The sequence below is a fragment of the Patella vulgata genome, chromosome 8, assembly GCF_932274485.2.
Source record: "Patella vulgata chromosome 8, xgPatVulg1.2, whole genome shotgun sequence".
Classification (NCBI taxonomy): Eukaryota; Metazoa; Mollusca; class Gastropoda; family Patellidae; genus Patella; species Patella vulgata.
Window position 1 is genome coordinate 49509324 of NC_065886.2, and position 16550 is coordinate 49525873.

At 31.8% G+C, this 16550-nt stretch overlaps 1 protein-coding gene across 1 annotated transcript; it reads right to left on the reverse strand.

Moving 5' to 3' along the window:
- Window positions 1-472: 472 nt before the first annotated feature.
- Window positions 473-15797, reverse strand: LOC126831104 (thymosin beta). The gene is made up of 8 exons (XM_050561730.2): window positions 15533-15797; window positions 9036-9189; window positions 8678-8791; window positions 7970-8083; window positions 5417-5530; window positions 4549-4662; window positions 3189-3302; window positions 473-2915 (listed from the first exon to the last, which is right to left on the reverse strand). Exons 2-8 carry the CDS (start codon window positions 9151-9153, stop codon window positions 2884-2886), a joined length of 720 nt encoding a protein of 239 aa, XP_050417687.1. The 5' UTR covers window positions 9154-9189; window positions 15533-15797; the 3' UTR covers window positions 473-2883.
- Window positions 15798-16550: the final 753 nt, after the last annotated feature.

The following is a 16550-nucleotide window of genomic DNA, read 5'->3' on the forward strand; positions in this document are numbered from 1 at the left end:
ACACCTGGCTGAAAATTTATTACTCAAGACGTAATCTAGTGGATCAAGGGGCTGGGGGTCGAACAAGGGGCTAGGGGTCTATCGATAAAGAGCAGTCAGGTAGATTATAATTTCATGTATATCAGAATGAAGTAAAGTGGTTCTTTTTTTTAACTGGACATATTTTTTATATATATATTTATCTACTGTAAACATTGAAGTACTTGTACTTTATCTATTTTAATGTAAGCTTTGCGTACAACCTTCAAGATACCTTTTCAACCTATGTTTACAATATTATTCACATTCTATTATGTCTTTATAGTTTTATACACTTTGAAAAGAATCCAAACATTTCAACAATGCCTTTCACAAGATTCAAGTGACGAAATAGGAAGCCCCTATACTGAATTGGAGACAATTTTTATTGTATTACAAGACTTTAGTCTTAGTCCTTATAAAATATTTTCATATCTCGGAGTAAAAACAGATATTCTTTTGTGGTTGACTATTATTTATTTATAAACTGATGAACATTGCTATATGCGAACATATAAAGGGAAACAAAGCATTAATAAAGTAAAAGCTGTATACATCTTCCTGAACTTAATAAAAGGTGATAAATTGAATACACCAAAGTTTGTGTACCTTTAAGGTGGATATAATCTTATAACTATAAATAGCCAGGATGAATAGTTTAATGTTCTATTATTAACCAAATAATTTCATATTAAGGGCCTTGAATCACAAAGATAATATTTCATACACAAAAATTCAATAGAATAAAATGTTTGAGTCTTATTGTTGTGAACGGTAAATATTACTTTGTCCAGTTCTAGAAACAAGGTTGTTTAACTAGGACAGTTACAGGGATATAAATTTCTTTTATTTTACAATAACATTTTTAAAGCATAAAGCATTGTATTAATATAGTCCAAAATATGATTATTGTGAGAGTTGATCATAAAAACATAGCCTACTAGTCCCATTTAGAACTCACCTCATCCAAGATACCAACCAATAAAATAGGTTTTCAGTTAAAGCTAAAATAAAATCTTTCTTTATGTTAATTACTTCTCAATTCTGAATCAAGTTTTATAGGCATAGTCTTAATACTGATAATTTATATGTTTCATTCATCATTAACTAAAAATTTGAATTTTTTTTTATCTTAAAAAAAGTTTATAAATAAAGACATTATCCTTAGCTTGGGACACATTTATCAACCTGGTCATGGCTATACAACTTAAGACAAAAAACAAATTAACAGAGCTAAGCCTAATTCAATATCTAAATAAGTTGTCATTAAACATCAAAATACGTACATACTATTTGGAAACTAAAAATTTGAAGTAAACAGAGGCAAACAACAAAATAAAGCCTAAAAAATCTAATGATTCAATCTCCCATTACTGTTCATATGATTTTTGATTCAACATTGTAGTACATCATCATGGGATTTAATATTAATTTCACCACTGCATATTATAACAAAATGGTGTCTGAATCTATGAGGTAAACACATTTAAATCAGCCATAGCTAAATGTTGAATATGTTAGCTTTCTACAAAAATCTAACTTTCGATAAACATCACATTTTTTAATTTGTTATATAAAGTAAGGGAGATTGGTAAACTATATAAAGAAAAATAATAATAACAAACAACAAAAGCTGACAGGTAAGGCTATACCAGTGTAAATATTAGGACTAGCTTAGCACATTAATGAAACAAAGTCAATACTGGCAAGGTACACTATACCACAGAAACGTGAACATGTGATTATAAAATAAAGCACCGAATAGTATGATTAATGTTAAAGATTATGGTTATGAATTATTTTGATCATTGGAATTATATACAATTACAGAATATTTCACAAAGAAACAGCTAACACAAGTAAAGTAAAATAAAGAAATTGATTTTTTTTTTTTCAATATTGAATTAGAATATGGAAAAAAACACAAATTGTTGCTAAGATACATATACCAATTTACTTGGTCCCTTTCCCAATGACAGCCATATTTTCAAGTATTCATGTTAAGCAGTCTTTATACAGAAGACAACACAACAATTAGATTTTTGTGGGTTAATTTCATGTAAAAAAAATTGGGGGGGGGGGGGGAATATAAAATGACATTTTGATTAGATTAGGTTCTGATATCATATAAATTACAACCCAACTTTATCAAATTTCTTGTCCAAAATATGACTACTTCATTGATATATGTCTTGTTAACATATATATACTTATGTAATGTATAGTTATGTTATTTCTTTAATGGAAGACAATAATCTGGAATGCAAGATCAATCATTAGACGTGAGCTTTATGGTGAGAGTAATAAGCTGTATATTTGTGAGTAAATCATATTTGCAGCACTGGTTACTAATGTATTCTTAAATTGAAATTGAAATATCAAAAATCAAGCTCTTTCTGAGGATTTATCAATGGTCTTAAATTAACAAAATAACAATTCAGCCTACAGTAAAGAGTAAAAGCCATGGGTAATTGATATGTTTAGATTTACATATGAAGTAATTGAATGTAAAGCATAATATAGAATTTGGATCCAAAGTGTTATTAACTGTCATTAACTTGTCGATTGATATTAATTCTATACTAACAAATCAACTCAATTATTTTTAACAAGAGTAAGAGATAATAATAATAAAAACTAGGTATAATATACATAACAAAATAAAGTAGAAAGTTGCATAAAAAAAAGGTTGAGAAGCTGTAGATTTCTATATGATATTATATAATAACATTGGAATAACATATTGACATATATAAACTTATATAGCAGAGTAACTAGTGTCTATATACAATATATCAGGTAGTATCAAGTAGTGTGTTGCCTACTGCTATCACTATCTTGTAAACATGCTGGAAATATTCCCATTCAGGCTTTTGCATTTTTCTCTTTTTCGATCTCTGTATAAGGATAAAAATAAAACTGATATTATTGAGAGAATGATATATTCATCTGGCCTAAATTTCAGTGAATCTAGGGTAAACATCTGTTCACTCCAAATGTGTTTCTTTCACATATAAATTTATTGCTAAATTTGAAATGATAATTAAATGTATTTTCTAGTTGTAAAGGTAAACCCTATAATAAGAACCATAACAAGATGCTGCTCTGATTTAGAGAATTTATAAAGAAGACCCAAGGTGAAATTAAAATTAAGATCTGAAGAGGCTTACCAGCCTTGGATGGAAGGACATTTTTCTCAACCATATTTGCCTTCTTTAAACTGTTTCTTGAAAACCCTTCAATAGAATTTCTCATTTCGGCTTCTTGTTTTTCTTGCTGGATGACTAAATATAGAAAATGCATTTTAAAAATCTTAAATTAGCTTATAAACAAATTTGTGTTATATTTCATCAAATCATTAAATGTATTATTATGAAGAGGTATAACCTGGTTTATCTCCCCTTAGACCACCTAACTCAAATTCAACAGATTTTACACATATTTGATAGGTTATATACATTCCATGAGTAAGGTTACATACATGAATAATTTTTAAATAAACATCTTTGCTAATGCTGTTTTTACTCCGTGACATTCGACCCACAAATTCAAGAAGTGAAGCATCAATAAGAAATCAGTATTATTAACTGAAGTGTAGAACAAATAATAAGCTATTTAACACAAGTCTTTGTTAATAACAAATTGTGGACGGACACATGGACGAAGAGGGGCAACGACAATATACGTCCAGTGGAATTTAGTAAATGAACTGTTAATACACAGGATATAATTCTAATGTTTATAAATGAGCAATGTTTTAACTAGAATTCTCTAGTTTTTATCAAGTTTAAATGTATTCAATAGACATCTGTCCTGTATATTTGTACATCAAATATTCAAACCAAAATATTTAGTTGTGTTAATCCATTTATACACCTGTTTCTTTTTCTTTATTAGACAGTTTAATTTATTTTAGCTGATGCAATTTTTTTCGTTAATGTATTAGGAATCAAAAAAATCAAAACATATTTATAATAAAGAAATAATAATGTAAAAATACATAAATAGGTAAAGAGTGTGTTTATTGTAAAGAAATTCAAGCCTTAAGGCATTCACAATAAATCATGAGTTGAGTGCAATTCATCAAATCACTGGATTTAAAGAGAAACAAAGTGTATTTAAATATGCACAGAAAAAAACAAGTCTTGTTGGGTATAAAAAGATGAGAACCAATTCAAAATACCATTTATCAGTTGTACCAGGATAAGAAAATGTTGCTTTTTTTTTCTTTAAGCAAAACAAAGTTTTGGAACATTAATGTGCAGGAGATGACATTTAACAAAAAATACACTAGGGCTTCACTACAACATCATTCTTGGGTCCACAGGCTATATTCACAATACAGTTAGACACTATAAAGATAATAGTAGCCATGCCAGCATTGGCCTTATAGCATAAAGCAAACCTAATAGTGGGGTCCTAGTGTATAATGTCAAGGAATTCATAAACAAGTCAAATACAGAAGGGAGGCAGATTTTGGGATTCAGATAAATTAAGTTTGGTGACATTCTTGTATGTTTCTACACCTACTCTGAGCATCGGGTAAAATATTCTTCTCAATAGATTCTGTTCTCTTCAAACTTCTTCGATTAAATTTTTTAATATGATCACAATGTTCTTGTTCATGTTTGGCTTCAGCTAACACTATTTACAGGCAGAATTGGTAAATATATATTAATAGATATGTACTATTCACAGTAAACTTTGTTTAATCTTTTATTCAGACTATCTTTATTTACATTAGGTTATATTTTAAACTCCTTAGTTCCCATGACCTTGAATGTGCTATCGAATCGATGTATGAAAATGCTAAATGCCAAATAGTCAAAATGTACAATAAATGTGTTTACAGTATTGCTTTTCTTTTTTTTAAAAAATATTATCTGCATGACCTAAAGAGCTTGGTAATACCAAATTGTAACATAACTTATGTAACTTAAAATCATTAAATTGGCATTATGGAAGAACTAAATCTGCCTAGTGCAGGTATTTATTTTTGGACTTCAAATGTTCTATAAATCATTATTTTGATAGTTCACATGACAAGCCCATAATCAACTCTCTAGACCATCGGATGGCATAGATATTGAGTGAATTACACAATGTCTGTCATATCCTAGTTAAACGTAAATATGGACGTAGAGATTGCTAATTGAAGCACTGAAATTGAAATTTTGTTTCTTATCGAGCTCCTTTACAATTGAGGTAATCTAGGCTATTTGTCAAAACTTCAACCATTCATAACATTGCTCAGAATAAGATCATTTGACTGAAATGTTCAACATATTCATTTTTCATTATCAATTTTTTTACTGTTATACCATCTTTTATACAAACATTGTAATTATTTAAAATATGGTATCAAACATTCCAAACTATGTTGTTATTATAGACTTACTAGTAGTATCAGGTAAAATTATCCTTTCTTTAGTCTCTGTTTGTTGTAATGTTGATGGGTCAAACGTACTCACTCCATCCAAAAACTGTTGATGTTGTTTTTCAGTTTGTACATCTAAATAAATATGTAATAAGTTATAAGCCTATATAAGTAAATGATGATCAATATGATAAGAGTGTTCGCAAGGTTCAACAGAGCTAAACATGGACCATAACTCTAGAAGTTACATGTATAAACGGAAATTGCTGAAATTCAATAGGATTCTTCGTTTTACTAATTTAAATAATGCATGTAAATTTATTATATCAGATGTGAACTTTAGTTGTTACAGCGTTCGCAAGGTTCTATAAAGTGAAACAAAGACCATAACTCTAGAAATAATAAATGGAAATTATTTAAAAAATAGGCTTTTTGGTCTCACTAATGTAAACAACATATATACATTTCAAAATGATCAGAAAATAAATGTAGTCTATAGTGTTCACAAGAAATTGTGGACAACGGCTATATAGAAGACTACATTTCAATGTGGGTGTATAAAAAGGAAATAAAAAGCATGACTGATGTTCCACATTAATTTAGATAATATTACCAATAATTATATCTTCCTAAGTAATTACTTAGCACAACATTTACAAATCACTCATATATTTACACGGATAATAGATGTAAAGAAAATCAGTTTATTACTCATGCAGAAATAATCCTAGTATGTTAAATAATACATCATTTACTATTTAGTTACTTACACCTAATTACACCTTATTTTACCATCTTTGTACGAGTCAGGGGGCAGCTTTTGGGCAATCTGACTTTTCAGGCAGACGGTTAGTGAAAAAACAATTAATATATCATCTGGCTGGCCAAATAAAGTGCCCGAAAATCTATAAAACATTAATTTTATTCTTACTTTTTTAATTGAATACCAAAAATTTGTACTGAACTGACTGGATTAAAACATTTTGTCTGTTGCCACTCAGCTTTGTGCAATTTTCCGGCCTATATTATTATTTGTGAATGCAGCTGCAACAGTGTGATTTGGATGATCGGTATTCAGGTTTCGGTTGCAAAACCATTGGGCTCTAGCAGAAAAATGCATATAGACTACATTTATTTTCTGATCATTTTGAAATGTATATATGTTGTTTACATTAGTTAGACCAAAAGGCCTATTTTTTAAATAATTTCCATTTATTATTTCTAGAGTTATGGTCCTTGTTTCACTTTATAGAACCTTGCGAACACTGTAACGATTAAAGTTTCTAAATTTTCTTGGGAAGAACGAGGCCCCAACACCCTGCTAAACGTTTACTAAATGATTGATTGGTTGCTTGGAATTCAGGTTAGCCACCTAAGTCAGGCTATATCAGCCCACACTGAAGTTGCTGTATTCACGGACTGGAAAATGTGTTTGCGGGTGTTAAATTTTCAAAATGTTCTACCAACTTTCGCGACTCTGTGTACTGTAAATGATTGAATGGTGGAATAGAATTAAAGTCAACCACACTATTTGCATACCTGGAGCAGTCATTTTGTCGGACAGTTTCAGTCCGATTTTGACGAAATTCAAACTCAAGTGTCATTATGGTGTAGCGGTGATATATTTAAATAGTATTTTACATGGGATAACAATTGTGACCTCTAGAAGGACCACAAGCTAAAAATAATAATATAAATAATAATAAATATTGAATTTGTAGAGCGCAATTCTTTCCGATAAACTGCTCAAGAGCGCTAGTCATACATTTGCTTGAAGATTAATGTCTTTAGCTGTGACTTAAAAGTATTCAATGTTTCGGATCATTTGATGGCGTGTCTGTTCCATAAATCTACACCACATCGCAGAAAAGCATGAATTTCGATTTTGATCACATGGGCTGTATATTTTTGCAGAATATAAATTTATTGATTGCAGATTTTAGAAGCCCAAGTGTCACCTGGTCTGTGAAATGATTGGATTAAATGAAATTTGAGGAAAGATAGGTTGCCAGGCCACGAAACATACAGCTACAGCAGCTAAGGCATCCACGCAGTCCACAAAGGTTGTTGCATGGTAAATCTTTAGGTCATAACACTAGAAGTAATTGTTCACTAATGTGAATACTTTAATATACATGTAACATATCGGAAAACGGCAATATACAACCAAATAATATAAATATACAACCCTTCAGATGATTTCAATATGTATAAGGAAATAATCAAATTAATCAGGGAAATAACCATAGTGATTTTCAGTTATAATAGGGAAATGTTAAACATGTATCGTAAGAGTTTATTTAATATCATGCTAACACAAGTCACTTTATTCAACTACTTAGGCATATAATATGTCATTGCCAAAAACTCAACACAAAGGCTAACAATTGAAAATTTTCCAGTCATACAGTTGGGTAATGCATTAATAACAATAAGTTGGATAATATTCAAATGCTTTATAAAATAAATAATAGTTTTGGCAAGATTAAGTATAACATCTTCCTGCCTTAGATCACAATTGGAACCATATTAGATTTTTTTTGGCAAGGACTAATAATAAATAAATATAATTACCTTCTTGGTTGGGCAGGACAACTTTTTCTACAGTTTCTGTATGACTCAATTCGCTTTTATTAAAAGAACCAATTCTCTCTCTTAATTCATTTTCTGTTTTTTCTTTAACAATAGCTATAACATATCATCCCAATAAATATTTAACAATAGCTATAACATATCATCCCAATAAATATTTAACAATAGCTATAACATATCATCCCAATATTCCAATAAATAAACAAATAGCTAACCATGATTTTCTGTCAAATACAATGGCATCAAATCACAAGTTGAATGAATAAATTCAGAAATAAAATGTGCAGATTTATTTACAATCTACATGAAATACACGTGGGATATCTAAATTTTAGTAGCAATTTTGATAGATGATGTTATGAACGCATACATGTACACTTGTGAAGGTTTTTAAGACTACAATTCTCTGTAATTTCAAGACTAGCCTGGTAGCTTAAGGGTTGCTCCATGGGAAAAGGAATTGTATGTTGAATGTGTCACATAGCCTGTCTGCATTTTTAAAAAATAACTACCCACAGATGGTCAGCCAATGGGCAGTTAAAAGATAAATAGTAATATCCAAATGCAATTTTTAATGCCTAGGAGTTCCCCAATGCTTGGAGGTTGAATGTTCTTTAAATCAACAACATAATTTTAGAAACTTTGAAGTTTTAATCATCAACTGACTTTATGAAATTACAAATAACTTACTGCTTGTATCTGGCAGTACAACTTTTTCTTGTGTTTCAGCATGATTTAATTTAGATGAATCAAACTTGTTAACTCCTTCTAAAAACTCTTGATGAGCTTTCTCTTGAACAACATCTAGAAATACCAATGACAAATATCACCATATAAAAATATATCTAACATAACTCTGACCTGTAGAGTATGAATTCATTAGGATTCCTCCCTATTTTACTAACAATCACAACACATCTAAAAAATTCTGACCCTTCTACAATATTTTCAAGAATTGTGGAAAACAGATACCGTAAATGGACATTGTAATCAGCATATGTTTAAATCATAATGCAGTGCATATTATTCATTATGTAAATATTCATACCTTGTTGTGATGGTAAAGGGTTTTTCTCTACTGGTTGAACATGTTTCAAATCAGCTCCTTTACTAATATCACCCATTAATTTCACATGTTCTGGGGCCACTGGTGTTGTTGTTGCCATAATGTCTATTTTAACACTTCAAGGATACCTTTATATCTGAAATTATATAAAGATCTATCACCTACATGTATGGAATTATTATAAATTCTAACATTAGTAACAAGTGAGATATGATTTAAAGAGGGTATAGCTCTATTCTTTGGAGCCTTAAAATTACACGACTAGCTTAGTGATTTTAAAATGTTCAATGTGTTGTAATAGTTGTAATCAATACCATATTCTCACGGTTAAATAACAACATCAATATTGATTGCAATGGAACAAAATTGAATTCTAATTCGAGTTTTTGATTTCGAATATTATGGACAACATTGAGTATAGCTCCTTTAACAACAGTATATAATCAACAATGAAATGTCGAGGCCATACATCACATTTTATAAATATCACAGTATTTAGCCTCAGGCAATATCCATGAAATTATGAATGAGTGACAGTTATTTTTAATATTAGATAAATTGATTATAGAATGTTATCAGTCCTACACAACACAGACTTATTTCTCTTAAAGGAGATGGTCTGCATTCAGATCACCTATTTCTGTATTTTAACAACAAGCCAACTGTGAGGCTGATGTCCCCCGAAATGCCAAAATAAATTGATGACACATTAATTAATCGCACATTTTTTTTTTCAAAATTATCGAGCAATCAAACTGATTATCAACTATACACTAAGTTTCATCACTCTCTATCAGATAGAATCACTCTCACTTCATTATAACCAAAGTTATCGTGCCCCAAAGCATCAACCAATCAGATTGCTTATCTCTGCTTACCCTAAGCAGACAATGCTCATCATCGAACTCCATCAAGGCATTCACCTAATGAACGCCTCGGGCAAGTTTGAACATTCGCCCTCAATTAGAAGCAGAGTTATTGTGTTCCAAATTCTTGACCAATCAAATTGATTGTCGCTCTGCTTACCCTCATCAGGAAATGCTCTTTATCGAACTTAGTCAAGGTATTGATGTAATGAAACTATACACCAAGTTTCATCACTTTCACTTAATTAGAACTAAAGTGTCCCAAAGCATCAACCGATCAAATTGCTAATCTCTGCTTACCCTAAGCAGAAAATGCTCATCTTCGAACTCCATCAAGGCATTGACCTAATAAACACCTACACCAAGTTTAAACATTCTAGCTTAATTAGAAAGAGAGTTATTGTGTCCCAAAAAGTGTGAGGGACTGTCGGACAGACGGACGAACCCATTTTAATATTCCCCTGCTTTCTTCAAAAGGCGGGGGACAATCGATTGCCTCAATCTATTGGCTGATCAAATTAAAACCAACCATTGTCATCTGACAAATCTTAAGGATGATATTGTCATCTGATCCAAAATTATGGAATTCGTTAGTAAAAACAGAAGGCTTTATATAATATTCTATAAATTCTATATCATAAAAAAATAATCCATTCCAACATCCTACAACATTCATTATAAATATTAGCCAGCCTGGTGATATATTTTGGTTCAACTGACTCTTATCTAGGTCAGTGAATTATTTACTTTCTATTATCACATTATAGTCCATTATCTATCAATCTTCTTTATTTCTAATTAATATATGTACAGTGTATTTACAATGTGTCAAACATGTTGTTATTATATTTTATCTCTTGATGGCAGTTGTGGTGGGATGGTTAAGTGGTCTACACTGATTGTTGAACTAGACAAACTCTCTGGGACCCATCCTCGTTCCCTTCTACTCATGGGTTCATCCATGGAGTATCTGCCCTTGATCGCAGCTTGAGTCAGTCTGCGAACCAATCAAAAATGAGTTTACAAACCAAGTTTAGTCGTTCCTGTTCACAACATTATGCTGAGTTCAACCGGGAACACTGTAACTAAACCAGCACACTATATGGATTTTCCACACATAAGCAGAAATCAAGCTGGCACGCTACATAAGAAATGAAATCACGCTATTGGTATGGTTAATCCGAGCCTTCGACTAATCAGATAAAATGAAAGTATAGTTTATTTTTAGTTATTAGGTTACTGTTGGACAGCGACATATTTCTTTCGACAAAACAACAAGGATTTTTCTCTTCTAGAGAGTAGGCTAAATTTATTATGTAATCATGAATGTGCCAGGAAATAACTTACTAATAATAAATAATGATATAATCTTATTCACATCTAAGAAAAATTACACGCATGTGATTATTATGTTCTTGGTGGTTGATTTACACAATGTAATTATTATGTTCTAGGTGTTTGAATTACATGCAGGTAATTATTATGTGCTTGGTGGTTGAATAACATGCATGAAATTATTATGTTCTTGGTGGTTGAATTACACGCATGAAATTATCATGTCCTTGGTGGTTGAATTACATGCATGTAATTATAATATTATGTTCTTGGTGGTTGAATTACATGCATGTAATTATTATGTTCTAGGTGTTTGAATTACATAATTATTATGCTCTTGGTGTGTGAATTATAAGTATGTAATTAAGTTATGTTTTTATATCTAACTAAGGGAACATACATGTACAGGATAAGCTGTTATATAATGTTTATATGAACTTTGTTATGTCTATTACATGTACAAGTTGAGCTAAAATTAAGTGGTTCAATTGTTGACACAACTTATCAGTCTCACCCATTGTTTGCTCTGTATCCTTGGTTCATATAAATAATCTACCCATAGTGGGCGTAGTTTGAAAAATCTTTTCTGAACATTTTCAGTTTGTCCCTAAAGTTTGTTACAAAATTCTCTGTTTAAGTCATTGACATAAAGTTACTACATATATAACAATGAGTTTACGAAAAGTCGAAAATGTAAGCAAATCAAATGCTAAAATGTTTCAAATTAAAATATTGAGCTCTTTGGATAGGATCATTAGATTTGCTTGATAGGGTTAAATACATGTACATGTACCTCATTCGTAGTACTTCATTTTGATACAATTATTTACCACAACCTTGGTTATCCAGGAACTTAGTGTGTAATTTGGGCATTCACCTGTGGTAATAAAAACCTGTACCAAGTTGGAATCCCAAAATGTTGGACGGACAGACAGACCAATTAAAAACATTCTACAGTCAGTAATGCAAATTCAAGAAGTGAATCTCACAATGTATATTGCTAAGAGATAAAAAATACTGTCACACTATTTTAAAAGAAATGACCATAACTTTTAAGTTTCACACAGTTTCTACACATGATTTTAGCGCTGTAGATTCTCTTACAAACTACAATATTGTGAAAGTTGAATCTCTAATAGGAATATCAGCCCAAAACTGGTTCAATTCTGGTCAGTATTTACACAGACTTGACCAATTGAATTTAATTGAAATTTCCATTGATGTAAATTAACAAGACAGCAGCCATCATTATTTGCTGTGAAGATTTAAAACAGACATATCAATTTGGATCACACTGTGAACAGATATATATCTAGTTTAAATCCATCTGAATCTAAATCTGACCTCGTGGGTTTTCTCCGGTTTCCTTCCACTACTAAAGACCCCTACGCGCAAGCGAAGTATTGAAATAAAATTAAACCATATGTTAGTCCCGAAATGACCTAGTTTGTGTCGAGTGGACGTTAAACCCCATTTCTTTCTCTCTCTCTCTCTCTCTCTGAATCTAAAACAGGACATTATCTAACATTGGTATTTTGGTATTGTTTTCTTGATTAAATTGAATATTAAATAATCAATTTGGGTACAATAATGTACATATTAGGGTGGATGATGCCGTGAGAAAATTAATATTTTCCAAATAAAGCAAATCACACCTCATTTTATGAAAACGGCTGCCTGTCCCTCCAGTTGGTCAAATCATGGAAAAAGGGAATATTTTTTTTAATGTCATCTGACAAGCTCTTATCTGATGAGGAAATGAGTCACCTTACCCACTAACAAACTAACTTATGTCTAGGAATACCTTTCTCAGTCAGTCATGAACTGTGACTATAAATAGACTATTGCCCAAATTTAGTGTTAGGGACAAGCTGTGAGCCAAGAAAAGGCCACACATTTCATACCAAGCAAACAATTGAGTTGTAAATTGTATGTCAAGTTCAACCTGATATTCACAAGAACACAACAAAACTTGTTTACCTCATGTTAATGTAAATAATAAATATCAATTAAAGGCTAACCAAAGCTGCATAAAGTTCATTGATAAGTTGTTTACCATATTTCTAATGGTAAATAAATATCATTCAAAAGTTAAAATATCTTTCATATTTCTATATTCCTTGGACATGTGACCCATATTAATAAACATTAATTTGAATATTTTTCATTTGTCTTAAAACAAAAAATGACAATGCCATTGCACTACCGGTATAGTACAATACATATAATGTAAAGAAAGAGGTACTTTTAAACCAAGTCAGAAAAATTACATCTTGTTAAACGTCCAGTTGCCACAAACCGGGTTATTTTAGGACTAACATGGTTATGGTACAATTTTATTTCAATAATTTGCTTGTGTGTAGGGGGTCTTTAGCAGGCGCGAGATAAAACCTACATACATGTATGAGCTGGTTCTATTTCAGGAACATACCTCTACCAGTTCCCGTGATCATAGGGTATGTTAGGGAGGGGCAAGCCATGACCTCACATCAAATTTTAGCCAAATCGGTCAATAACTTTTTATTTCACCGAGAGATATCTTTATCCGATATTGTTTGTTGACTATTTAGTTAGACTCGAATAATAGGACACTAAGACAGATTTCGAAACACTGCCCTTCCTGCCTAACGCTGCAGTTCATAATAATAATAATGATTTTCATATATTTCAATTTTTGAGCTAAGTCACAATTTTCAACAAATGACTATTTGGCATTGACCACTTGGATTAGCCTTTATCTGTGAATATCGCCATGCCCTTGACTGACTTCAAATTCCCCATTGAGCTAGGGGTCTTTGTGCTTATGTGTGCTATGTCCCCATTTCTTGCTGTATTAGCAAGGTTAATGTACGGGGGGAAAGCAGAGAAGATGCCCTTCAGAAAAGGTGATTGGGATCGAAACCATGTCACTTAACTCGATGACAAATCTTAGGATCTAAAGCGCACAAGAGGACTCAACCACCTAAACCCCACTTGTTCTTTGGACTGTGAAACATCAATTGAAAGACTTTTGATATATAATATCAATATGGCAAAGATGATGTTTTGTACTGACAGATCTTCCCAAAAAAAATGGGAGGCACGAATCTGGAGGTAACGAAGATGTTCACATGTACCGTACCGTACATTGTCTATCAATGTAATGGCTAGCTGAGAGAGGTGGACTGATTCCAAAGCTTTCCCAAGCAAAATCATTCAGCACTCTAAATGGTAGGCCTATGCTGGTTTATTTATTTGATACCCAAAATATTTGTTTTTCTAACAATCCGAGACTGGAGATAAAGTCGGAATGATTCCTATCATGTGGCAGGAGGGTCTCGTGGTTATGAATGTATAGGCCAAAAAAGGCAGGTAGTATGAGAAGAGGATTCTGCTCTAGCTACAAAGACTTGCTATATCCTTTGATCTATTATTGGGTAGGCCTAGTATTACCATTTCTACCTCCACCTTACACGTACATGTTGATAAAAGAAACCTCATCTCTTAGACCTGTGTGTCTCAAAATACATGTAAAGAGATGGTACTATATTATATAGTTATTTCTGGAAGATGCTGATCATACGTATTACTTCGGAACAACAAATAACGACTGATTATTGTTATTTAATACATTTGTGCCACACCCATCTCAGGCCCTTAACTGTGGGGGGGGGGGGGCGCTAAAAGTTTCGCCCTCCAGTGAAAAAATTTTGGACCATAAAAACAATAGATATATACATTGTCAGTCAATTTTACAGCACCCTTAATAAAAAACTTCTTGAGAACGGTCAGTCTTTATCTAAATTTTACCTAATAAAGAAATTAAGTTTGACAGGTGTAACTAATATAAGGTCAAAGGCATTAAATCAGAGTCATAAAAACAAACACATTAGTACAAACATGAGTGGGCTACGGTATCTCAAGGTTTTTATCTAAGTTTTCGTAGTAGCCAGCACAACCACCCCCTCCCATCACCTCTTTATTGGTCAAGTCAGCTTCTATGTGTAGGGGCTGATTTTCGTTCCGTTTCTAAAACTTCGACTCACTACTCAGTTCCAATAATAAAAGCAGTCAAATGAGCAAACATACAAGGAAAGCGTTAAGAAATGCACAGCCAACAAGCAACCTACTTTTTCATACTACCCACTCGCACTAGACTACAGTACAAATAGAACTTTCGAACTTGGTAAAAGCACTGAATTGTTTTACTTTTATAGGCTTAATATTCCTATAAATCACAAGCTATTACAATAACAGTTAAAGTGGAGATAACATACGAAATAAAACTTGAAAACATACCTCAAAAATTGTACAAATTAATGAAAATTCCACACAGTCCACCCAAATACTTAGTCCCGCTGTCGCTTTACTTGGTTCAGTCCACTACAAAAGTAGATAAATATCCCGCTAGTTCGCAAGAGGTGTGTCGCATATGTACCATATAAGGCAGTTGTATTATTTAAGTTTTAAATCTGGCGAATATCAATCCTGTGCAATATAATCTATTTACACTCGAATGTGTATTTGCATTAGCCTGAAAGTTAACTTATATTGATCAAAATAAAATGGGTTTTGAAACTTATGGGTCACGTGGTACACAACTTGGCGACCTAATATTATGAAAATGAGCTGGCCCATCCGCTAACAGAAATGATTCAGGGACAACATAATCTACTGACTACTCATCTATTATTTCCATTAGCAAATGATTTTCGTTTGAATATATATATATAAAAATCAAGCGTTGTTTTTTGTTTTCTTTTTCGTTAATTATAGGCTTATTTGGACTACTTTTAAATAAAATAAAAATGTGGATAGAATGCGGGTTGGCGAGATGATCTCTCACCCGTATTCCAGCACCCAGATTTAAATTGAATTTAGCAAACATGTTCCTAGCGCCAATAAAAACCTATATATTAAATCATGAAAATAATTGTTACCTTTATATTAGAAAATAACATTTTAAGACATATTAATGCAAAGTATATATAATAGTAATTCCTAAAGAAACTAATATAATAGACAAAAAAAAAACAACCCAAAAAACCCACACTTTACGTCCACTTTGCATCAAAAAGTATTCAAACCAGCTTTGTTGGCAAAATGTTTTTTATTTCACAGAATATAGGGATGACTAAACTACTAGACTGCAAGATTCCAGCAACCGGACGGAACAAAAAGATCGAGGTCACGTTAATACATTGGTGTGCTTGAAAAAGATCTCTTAGCAGTTGGAATTCGATATAAGAGTAGGCCTAGGCCATAGAGCCGCTGCCCGGGCAAAATGTCCCTCATAGCACACTGTATGGCGTATGCC